This window comes from Dreissena polymorpha, chromosome 1 (assembly GCF_020536995.1).
Source record: "Dreissena polymorpha isolate Duluth1 chromosome 1, UMN_Dpol_1.0, whole genome shotgun sequence".
Lineage (NCBI taxonomy): Eukaryota > Metazoa > Mollusca > Bivalvia > Myida > Dreissenidae > Dreissena > Dreissena polymorpha.
The window spans coordinates 202,477,363-202,489,233 of NC_068355.1; the positions used below are offsets into that span (position 1 = coordinate 202,477,363).

Here is an 11,871-nt window from a genome sequence, read left to right on the forward strand (position 1 = left end):
AGAGTAACATTCATTATGTTTGTGTCTGTTTACTTAACATTTTGGGTATTCTTCAACGGATAGTTGTATACACTCAGTTTGGATTGTTTGGTTTAATAAAGCACAATATGAGTAATTATAAATAAATTGTATGTTCTGTAAAGAAAAACATCCTCGCGAAGATCTTTGTATTTGACTATGATGTTATATATATAAAATGTCCACTTATCATGTAAGTTGTACCATACACAACTGATCAATAGACGAAAACAATTAATAATGAAAACATCTCTGCAGGATTTTATTTCTTTCGAATCTCAAGAGAATGATCTGGATATATGTTTACTAACCTTAACATAGAGTACATTATACATTATTATTATCAAACAATCGCCGCTATGAAAGCAACGTTACTGCAAAGTCTACCTATTTATCAGTGGTGTAAAATACTCATGCAAGTTCTACAATTCGCACGCTTTATCAGGTGCTTGTGATTAGGTTAAGGCACATGAACGACTTGCCGAGAGCGAATTCCGTTTGACGTACAAAACAATAAGCTCTACCATATTTGACATTTCATGTTTTGGTCTACACAGGTTTTTTGAGTTTTCAAAACTGCTTAGGCCTTTTCAAAGATGGTTGTAATGTAGACCCAAATTATTTTTAATGTTTCCTTAAGGTTATATTCGCACGAAGTTTTACGATTGACTATGAGCCAGACACTCAAACCTGATACTAAACAAAATATAAGGTGGAATCTTACATGAATTGTTTAACATTGATTTGCGCTTAATGCATGCTGCCAAAAACGATATTTTTGCTTAAGAGGAATCACCTATAGTGTCATAATACATCATAGACAAAAAGAACCCACGGTGTGTCCGACAAAGACCACAATAACGAATCTCATCTGGCAAACATAAAAACGTTCTTCATGCTCATTGCGCTGATAAGTATTTGCGACTGTTTGAGAAGTATTTGTTCACACATAATTCGAGATCAAATCAGTCTGATAGTATATTTTCAGACCAATTATAATGTGAGTTTTGCCCTTACTGATAAAATGTTCGACCGTCGTTGGCATTGTCTATATTGAAAAACAAAACTACCGTAACTTAAAGATTATAGCAACTATTTACAAAGAGCTTAGTTTAGTTCAAACTTATTTATTTAAACTTAATTGCAACGAAACTACAATGATTTTAGTCTATGATTTATGACTAAAACTGAGAACAATAGCAGAACTATTAATTTTATGTTTCTTTACGCCAATACCGTATTGAACTAGGAGCTTATACGTAGTAATGCAGTGAATTGCTTATAATGAATTCAATGTTCGCGAGCATGGAAATTAAATTTCACACTATGCATATCAGTCTAATTCTTATGACAGATAAATTTTGACAACGATTAAACAACTGCAAAAACTTTTATATTTGTTATTTTGTTATTTTAAGCCCTTTTGTTTAATTGTTAACACTGGTTATAGCACTGTGCAATTGTTTTCAAATACAATTAAAGGTATGATACTAATATAATTTTTTGACACGCCTTCATATGCAAACATCAAATGTCAAAGGTTATGTCAAAAGTTCAGCACTTAATATAAACAGACAAAACAAATAAAACAAACCATAAAAAAGCAGTAAAAATAGTAAAAAATAAAATAGTAACACACTTCTCAATAAAACCCAATGTAATATGCATTAAATAATGAAATAATTGTAAATCATAAATTATTATTAAGGTTACATTTGTCGTCTTCTATAGTTTGCCTATTTTGCCACATGAATTGTGTTTAGTTAGGCTCGTTAAAAGCTACATTATGTATTACGACAGTTAAATTTTGTGCAGTTTTAAAAAAGAGGTGTCTGCAGAAACTTGAAGTTAGCATCGTTCGCTGTTATACAACATATGAGATGTTTGTTTGTTTGTTTAATTGTGTTGATATTTTCAGGAGTAATTCAGTTATTTAAGGGCAGTCATTGAACATGCTAACATGTTTAATTGGATAGCTGGTGTTTAAGCGCTTAGTACTTATGCAAGTACTAGCAACTGTCAGCCCCGCGATCCAAGAAATAGTAGTTAAACGCTCTACAAACTTAACTCAGCGGACCTGAGACACGTGTACTAAAAGCTGCTTAGTTCGTGTTATTATAATGCATCATTATTATAATCCAGAACAATTAATTATATAAAATGTTAAATTGCATTAAACTAAACTTTCGAAATTTTCGATCAGGTCTGTCTCTTGAATTAGAATGTCAAAAGATTCGGCGACAGAGATCAGAATCGCCTGAAACGAACACTCCATTTGGTGATGACGTTTACTATCAAACACAACTGAAACACATTTTTGTTTCAGACGAATACATTAACATGTAGATAGTAAATATGCATCGATGTTAAACATTTTCGGTTGGCAATATTTGATCACATATGAGTATACCAATGATGACAATACGTTCTTTATACTCAGACTGAAGAATAGCTCTAGCGCTAATGTTTAACCCATTTATGCCTAGCGTCTAGAAAAAAGGCCTTGGCAAACAGCGTAGACCCAGATGAGACACCGCTTGATGCGGCGTCTCATCAGGGTCTGCGCTGTTTGCTTAAAGGAATTTGTGTAAGAAATATTCTAAATATAGAAATAAATATACTAGGCATCCCTAAGTTTGGAAAAAAATAAATCCAATTTAGAAGGATGAACGAGTCCACTATGCATAAATGGGTTAAATCAACAGTTAAATTCACGCTTTGTATTTTTCATTGGAATTATTTGGATCTGGTTTTTTTGCAATCATCAGTGAACTAATGAAATCCTAACACAATATGCATACTATCTAATCATGGCGTCTGTGTAGGCCAAAACCTTTAAGCAGTCAAAGCCCCGCCTTAAGTGATTTCAAGTTTACCAATTGAATGCAATATCAAATGTTTACGCCCCTTTTGTTCATTGCTCTCAAAGGATTGGTAGAGACCTTGGCGGTATTCAAGAAGAACATTACATATACTGAAGGTGCAAACAGAACTGAGCAGTTGGTGAGTTACCAGGTTTTTAGCAAAGATGAAGGGAGTCTTAAATTTAGTGTTCCTGTGTCTTTTTGCGGATTTTACAGGTACGATCACAGCGTTCTTTGTTATTATATATGATTATTTTTGTGGTGTTGTGGTAAACGTATCAGTTTTAAGTTTACAAAATGTGTTTAATAAATTAGGTTATTTTACGCCTGAATGATCACGTTACACTTAAGATAGATAATACTGTTAACAAAAGGTTTAACCCACATAACGGTTTCCTATATCACCAATGACATGTTCATATTTAGAGGCATTTTAATATTCATACTTAAATGTACTTGTATAGGAAAGACACATGAAAACATCAAAACATAAGAAAGTAAAAAGTACGCTACTCTCTTATTCAAGACACGTGACCGTTTGCCTTAGCAATACACTTACTTACTTACAACACAGCATTTAACATAAACAACAAATATTACAACTTGCGTAAGTATATCGGCAAATGCAGTACATTGGGGAAAACTCAAACCGATTTAAAACACGCCGAAACTCCTAGAACGTACAAAATAACATCACATAAGTGAACATGAACGCTGTCGTGCGACGTAAAGTACGATCACAATAATAACAAGTACAACGACAACGCTCACAACGACTCCAACAAAGAGGTCAATGTCCTTGGACAAGGACAGTGTGTGATTGTTTACTATTATAACTGATATAAGGCTGACTTGTATCCATGACATTTACGTGTTAAAAAAGATATGTATGTATCTGGTACACAACACTTACTATTTGACTGAAAGTGTAAACAAAAAAAAACGTGTTTACACAATAAACACAGTTTGAAATTATTAAGATTCTATTTTAAAATGTCTACTCTAAAGATATATTTTCTTAAGCGTCTATCTATGAAAATGTTAGTCGAATTCTAGCAAACGTATTGTTTGATATTGTTGAATTACAAAATTTAAACAGCGATAAAATAGTGTTTCAACAGCGATTTAAACAACTTCCAGTTAAATTACACAGTAATTTGATATTATCTAAAGCAACCATCTGATTAACGTTACAGATACTACTATTTAACTTTTCATTTAGTGAGTTTGCATCCAGAACTCAGCATGATATCGTTCTCAGAACCATGTATTACTTCTATCAGAGTTTATATTTAAAGGAACATATTAATAAAATTTTGATCACTTTGAGAATGTCAAAGTCTGGAAAAAGGCAGATAAAGCTGGCCCAATAATGTTATGAATATAAATTTACATGAGGCGATTTACAATTTATACCTTACAAAACGTCACAAATCGGTTCATATGCCCCTGAAATTGAAAATTGTACACATTCAGATGCCGCCGTTACTGGGTGGACAGCTACCGGGTTCACTGTAACGGCTGGAAGCGGTGCATCAGTCACGTTGAAGAAGACTGCTAAAGTAGCGGAGACAAAAACAGCTGATACCGTTATAATGACCTTGACCGCAGAACCCTCTGCCACGTATACCTACGCCTTTACAGCTGCTGGGAACCCTGGTAGCGTGGCAAAATTTACGGCGGCGTCGGCTACAGCTGCAGAGATAAAAGTGGATACGGGAAAATCCATTGATTACGAAACAACGCAGTCACTTGTTTTTGTTGTTACGTAAGTTTTTAACTTTAGTAAACTTTATCTGTATATTTAATATAGTAATCCTATTATTTAATTTATTGCTTATTTATGTAGTACATACAGTATTACCATAAACTATATTATATGCATAGTATATGAGAAAACTTGTGGAAGATGCAAGTTAATGCATAGTTATTTTGCTTCGAGGACTATGTGTTAATTTAAATGTGCCTACATTTCTTGATTCAGTATTATTAAAACAAAACGTCCCATAGTCCCTGGTCTGTATTTAAAACCCCACTACCAAATATCATATTGACCATGATATAATCAAAATAACTGATGAAAAAAACAATCGCTAACAATCACACGCATTGATGATTTTATTTAAAAACATGAAACAATCACTGCTACATAGTCAAAACCACGTTGCGCTATATTATTGCTCTTTTTAGTGAAGATTCACAACGGTTGTAATACCTAACAAAGAAAAAAAGAGGTCAGCCCGTGAACTTATATTCATGTCAACATGTTTAGTAATAAGGTTTAGTTGCAATTCAACATATTAACACACATTCTTTCAGTGCTACACCTGCTACTGCTGGTGCTACTGTCGGCACGGCCACTGTGACTGTAGATATCCAGAACGTGGTCGAGTTCAGCGGTACTCATTATGTTGCGTGCGTCGCTGATAAAGCAACTGCCGGTATGCATAACGCATTCGTTGTAATTAACCGTTAAAGTACTCATCGGTCAAATAATAATAATAATTATTAAATTGTTAAGATAATCACCCTCGTTTAGTAAGAATTAATGAAACATTCACTATATGATCCAGAATAAAATATAACATATGTTACGAGGCTTTTGTTCGTGATCCGGTACATGTTTATTCACAAGATATTTCGATTGTAGGTACAACGGTTGGAACATATACTGTAGCAGATAAAGCCAGCGGTGACACGATCGCCTATACACATTGTAAGAATTGATTGTTGTTGTATTTTCGCATTTCCACAAAAACGATTGCATTAACTGTAATGGTAATTAATAAAACCAAGCTCAGTCATTAAAATAAAAGTGGTTAGTGAAACTGTTAAACCATATATATTCAAATTAAATCAATAGTGAAATAAAAATTGTTACAAATATATATTCATTATTGGATAATTATTTAATAGCGCCGACGACAGATTTTGACTACGCCTCAGCGACTGGAGTGGTGACCGTAAAAACCACACGTGACATGAAAACACTGGGGGGTCAAGCGCTCACCCTGACAGCGACCCCTGCTGCTGGCAGCACCTCTGCCGTCACGGCGGGTACCACAACGCTGTGGATTGCCATTGGAACCTGTACCAGCAGCGCCCTGCAGATCACGGCCATGTTGGGAATGGTGATGCTGTCATTTGCGACTGCATTGTGCCTTTAAATTTTCAATTTCTTTGCAACATAAAGACTGGAGCAAACGAATAAATATTGTAGACATTGTTTTTCCATTTTGAATCCTCCAAGATATTGATTTATCAAACGACACCAAACAAACGAACATTTCTGATTTTTAAATTATACAATCCGTAAATGTAATTATGTGTTTTAATCTTCTGTATTAATTTCGAATGTTATAAGATATTTTCATTTGGAACATTATGTTTTTTTTCTATTTACTAACACAGAATAGTCCTGTATGAATAACCGTTCAGGTTGATGAAATCATGGACTTTCTTTCTCTTTTGATGTGTTTTGCTGTGATATTAATTAATAAAATAAAATACTGAGCTGGTGTTTGTTGTATTTTATAAAATATTGAGAAGTTTCAATTGTTATCACCTACAATAAATTCAAAATAATACACAAATTTAATTATTTACATTTCATCATATCATAATATTGAACAAGTGAAGGTCTAATTTGTAAATCCTTTACGTTATAACTATCCGAAATAATCAAGACGAAAACGGAATGTTTAGCTAAAATATGTACATACTCTGAACCATAGCGCATGGTGTCCGAGCTCTAGAATTGCTCCAAATTTTGAGTGGCATTTGTATTTTAGACAAGATTCCATGTTAAACCTGAATGTTCGACGTGTGACCCCCGTGACTTGGCAACTTTTTAGCCAAGGTGGATCCATTTAAATCTTAAGCTTATGCTATATGCACAATATGAAAGATTTTACTTTTTCGATACTTTAATTTCTTAGTTTCCATCGATAGGTCTACGTTAAACTGACGACCTTATTGGTAAACTGTTCGACGACCACACTATACTGTATACGGTTTAAACGAAGACTCTGTTTCATATTAATATTTTATTTTTAAAACACTACTTGTGGGCCCCGTAACCTAACACATAAAAGAACCGTAGAGCTTTCAACAATGTGCATATTTAACATCTCATAAAGCATTCCTGGGCAGTATCGTCAAATTAAGTTCAGGAGATAACAATTTAAGAACACGTTGACTGACGCATAGACAAACTGACACACACACGGGCGGACGAAATATATCAATTATTTCCATAACCCACCATTAGCCCGTAGTGTTCAGTTGAGTTTAAAAAAGTTGAATATCTTCTCGCTAAATAAACTTTAAGATAAAGCCAAATAGCTAAATAATAATAATTTTATTTTTGAAATCTCAAGGATTCGTTTAATTTCTTTTGTATACATTCTCTAAATGCGGCTTAAACAATGTCTAAAATCGATGTAATTTGTTAGATACTTAATGAAATTGCATTGAAAGCATATCAAGAGAGGTAGCATAACGAATTACTGCTATAATTAAATAAACATGATCATCTCCCTTAAAGGCTATATACGATAAACGAACGAGTTTAACATACGAGATGCTTGTTAAACATATATCCGTATGAACACATACGCAATATTTGTTTTAGGCGAACGATCAGAAAACAATAATCATAAACATGCTTCAATTAAAGGATACTGGCCTGATATCGAAAAGTGCTATAAACCATCAAAGTCTGATTCTGTCTCAGGAGTTTAATTCTGCTGTAACATAGAGCAAACGTCATTGTTGTCCATATGTTGAAGTGAGTTGTTATTTGTTTTTGTATCTTGTAAGAACGAAGTATTTCCATTGAAATCATCATGAAATTTATTTGCAAAATATTTAGTGGGTATACACAATTATTGTCAACTGTAAATTTATACAAATTTGAAGCACAACTTTGAAGTTAAAATTATATTTAAAAAAACATACAGCTTAACAGTAACACTAACGAATTCAAGTAAAACTACTGAATGCTTGGGTAAAATAATTAGAATGAAGTGAGCGGTTATAAAAAGTTTTATCATCGTAAGAGATGTGTTTACATGGACACGTTTACTCGTAATAGACATTTTGTTCGTGTGTTGAATAGACAAAACAGCGAAGGCTAGTAATATTTTTGACAATTGTTTTGGTCTTTTAAGGTATACTATTCGGTATTGACCTCCATCTGACGATTTTAGAGAATGCTGGCCAATGCTAGTTTTAGTGTTTCCCAATTCGTTTCAAACTTCAATAAAGAGAGATTCGTGGGCATACTGTTTAATTGTGACAAATTCTATAATTGTAGTATGTTTGTGTTGGTATTGCTACGTTTTTACTTCATACGTATTGCTTCATAAATGCTACAAATTCAACGGTATACCTATCTATTACCTGTGATTTTTATAATCTCACAGCTAGTAACGGCTGACTTCCACAAATCTATAGGTTGGTCGTGTGTCCTGTATGGTTTACTGCGATGTTACTACACGCTCACTACGTGTGCCGACATTTGCTGCGTGTGTCATTGTGCATTGTCAAATGTCTTTGGTAATTTCTATGTGATTACCTTAAACTACATTTTTTCCGTGGGCATAGTATTGAGGAACATTATGAGATGTAAGACCTAATGAACTTTCTTAAATCTATCAGCATTCTTAGCAGAAAGCTTTGCTTTTGTATGCTGCCTTTAAATACGTGATTATCGCGTAACAATTCTTATCTTGGAAATCAGTGTTTCGTTTGCTTCATAAATATATCTGTGATTGAAATCGATCTTAACACTTTTCACGATAGTGTCATGCTTATTAAGTAAGAAAACTAAACGACTCAACATAAACGACAGAATACAAAAATAATGGCAAATGCAAAAGGAAGAAATAACAATAAAGCCCAAGTAAACATCTGTCAAATGACATTCATCATATCTCAACTTTAACGAATTCGGATCATGCAATACGAGTGTTTGTCATGAAAACAAATGATGTTTTTTGTTCAAATTATGAAAAACACTCACGAGTCCCAAGTGTGAAATATGATATTCTCATTAGAAAGAAAAATATATTTAGTTGCAGCAAAAATAGGCATGTGTCGAATGATACACATAAGTAAAATGTTCAATTATTCTTAATTAAAGAAGTTTCAATAATATTTTTGCAAACGCTTACTTAAAACGACGTGTGTGTGTAGTTGTGCCAAATCGTTTGTCGTAACGTTTGCTATTCCCAGTTTAATCATAATATGCAATGTCATGCAGAAATCTTCCATTTTTTTGCAGCAAAAATATCTCTTGAGTAAAAGTTAACGTTCAAAGAAAAAGTAATTGTGAGAGATGTTATTATATTAGCATGTAGATGAAGTGTTAAGTAGCAAAGAACAACAAAAGCGCTCGAACACGGTTGGGCTAGTAATAACAAACTATTTTAAACTTCTTATATATTTTCCTCACTTTTATAAAATATATAGTGCTTAATCGTAAGACTGATTTTTTTTATAATCATTTTTTTTTCTCACTTGCACTTGCACTGAAAAAAATCGATACACATTATTAATGACCAAGTAATGCTAATACAGCAGGGTCCAGTTATGTTATCTAGAATCACATGAGTCGTGTTCTGAGAAAACTGGGCATAATGCATGTGCGTATAGTGTCGTCCTAGATTAGCCTGTGCAGTCAGACACATTCCGCTTTAATGACATTTTTCGTTTAAATGAATCTTCTTAGCAAAAATCCAATTTAGGCGGAAAGTATCGTCCCTGATTAGCCTGTACGGACTTCACAGGCTTATCTGGGACGATATTTTACGCACATTCATTATGCCCAGTTTTCTCAGAACAAGGCTCATATTGGTTGCTTTAATTGAACTAAACCAGTACGTTAAGACATGATTGCAGTACAGCTCGAATTCTGATTGTTAAATATCCGCTTGTCTAAACAGACTATATACTCCCGTTTAAAAAGGCTTGAAAGACAGCCTGGTTTTGATATGATACTTGAAAGTTTACTAAACGCATCTTAATAAGTATTGATATGCTTTTCTGTAAAACCGCATGGCAGGTAGTACGTTGCATTTAAAAACTAATTATGATATAATAAAAGGTAAAACATGTACACGATAATTTGAATAATTTTTGCATGATTTCCAGTTTCAAAACAAATGCGAACCGATTTGGTCACAAGACAAACCATACAATGTGACAAATAGAGCAAACAAACAAAACGGTGAAATTTTAGAAAGAATTGCATTACAAAAGATTTATATAAGCATTTAAATTGCTCATTGAAAACACTAATAGATTCAGTCGCTTGGTTGATTATAGCCTTTTCGAGTGTACTGAAATTCAAATGTATTACCCAAACGTTTTATATTCTTTGGTAATTTTGAGATCAAATACGCGTTCATAATCTTAAGAGCTATTTTGTCATATCTGGTTTAATAACCAACACCTAATTTTTGAAGACGTTCTTTAAACGTTTAACCGCTAAAACAAAAATTAACTCATTCGAGCAGCTGTTATACATTTATACTTAATTTGAATGAAACCTATGTAGAAATATTATATGTACAAACAGAAAAGCGCGTTTTTAGCTAAAATGTTTTCAAAGTGTAGAGTTTTACACGTGTATTATTTGAAACATCTGTGGTGCCATTTGTATCGAACACGAGCCAAATACAACGTTGATTCACCAAATAGGATTTAATGCGTTTATTTCATATATAAAGATATGTTTAAGGAATCGGTTTACAATCACCATTGAAGAATCACATAAGCATCTGCACTAACACTCCTCTTGCTTAAAATAGTTTCATCAAAAGGACGTGTTCAAATGTATATATATATATATATATATATATATATATATATATATATATATATATATAGTTTATTATGATAGTATCATCAAATATTTACAATTTTCACAATTTTGCATATATAAAACATTAAGATTAAACATTGGCAATTCATCAAACGAATTATAAGAGACGTATTTTGTGTATCAATGTACTTTACATGACAATCAATATACACGTTTAAAGCTTTATTGCCACCACGAATCTTATCCATTGTCATACCAATTTGTTGCCGTATATTATCCAACATTGTGAATTGTGACATTATTGCACAAACAATAGAAAGAACATTCAACCATCATGGCATACCATGCTAAGAGAATTAGTGATGATAATATATACTTCTAACCTATTATAAATTTACAATCAGTTATCAGAATGAAGACAATTGCTCTATATCAGATAGAAGGGAAGTAACTCTTCAAACTCTATCGTTAAACTATCTACTTTTTAAGCCCTGAAGAGTCACCTTCCTTCATTAACATTCAAATGCGCTAAGAAGCAAGTTTAGTTCATTATTGTAGTGCCAGCATATACAATGTACTGTAAAAATGTCTTTTAAGATTCATAAAATTGATACATTGCATATGGCCACTATACAAAAGCCTTATAAAGGGACTTTGATATACATATATATCAACATATTGTCTGTACAATTAAACCAACTAACCATTGCTAATCATTGTACAAACAGAGTTGGACAATTGGAAAATAAAGTGATGCCTGACAAAAAAGAGAATATTGGCCTAAATACGACTACTTGACATTATAATGGTACTAAAGGCAACACTGGATAATATAAGAATATATATATTTTATTATTATAGTTTCTTATTATATACAGGTTAAACGGCATAAATTATCAACACAATAGTAGTGTTGACAACGGTACCTGATTATTGAAATGTGTGATTACAGTCTTATCGGGTGAAAATAAATAAAGGCAAATTGATGCATATTAAAACTTCTCATGGGGTTGGGAAATTGGTTTTAAATTAAATTAAGATGTTCATGCTGTAATAATAACTCATATGTCTTGCGTGTTTTTTAATTTCCGTTTTTATTCATTTTAAAACACATATTGTATACATACATGACATTTGCAAACAATTGTACTGACAAGGGAC

General features: G+C 32.8%; 1 protein-coding gene across 1 annotated transcript; it reads left to right on the forward strand.

Annotated features, from left to right (window-relative positions):
* The first annotated feature begins 3,006 nt into the window (after positions 1–3,006).
* Positions 3,007–6,292, forward strand: LOC127864665 (uncharacterized). The gene is made up of 5 exons (XM_052404508.1): positions 3,007–3,098; positions 4,359–4,650; positions 5,202–5,323; positions 5,533–5,598; positions 5,799–6,292. The coding sequence occupies exons 1-5, from the start codon at positions 3,047–3,049 to the stop codon at positions 6,047–6,049; spliced, it is 783 nt and encodes a 260-aa protein (XP_052260468.1). The 5' UTR covers positions 3,007–3,046; the 3' UTR covers positions 6,050–6,292.
* The last annotated feature ends 5,579 nt before the right edge of the window (positions 6,293–11,871 follow it).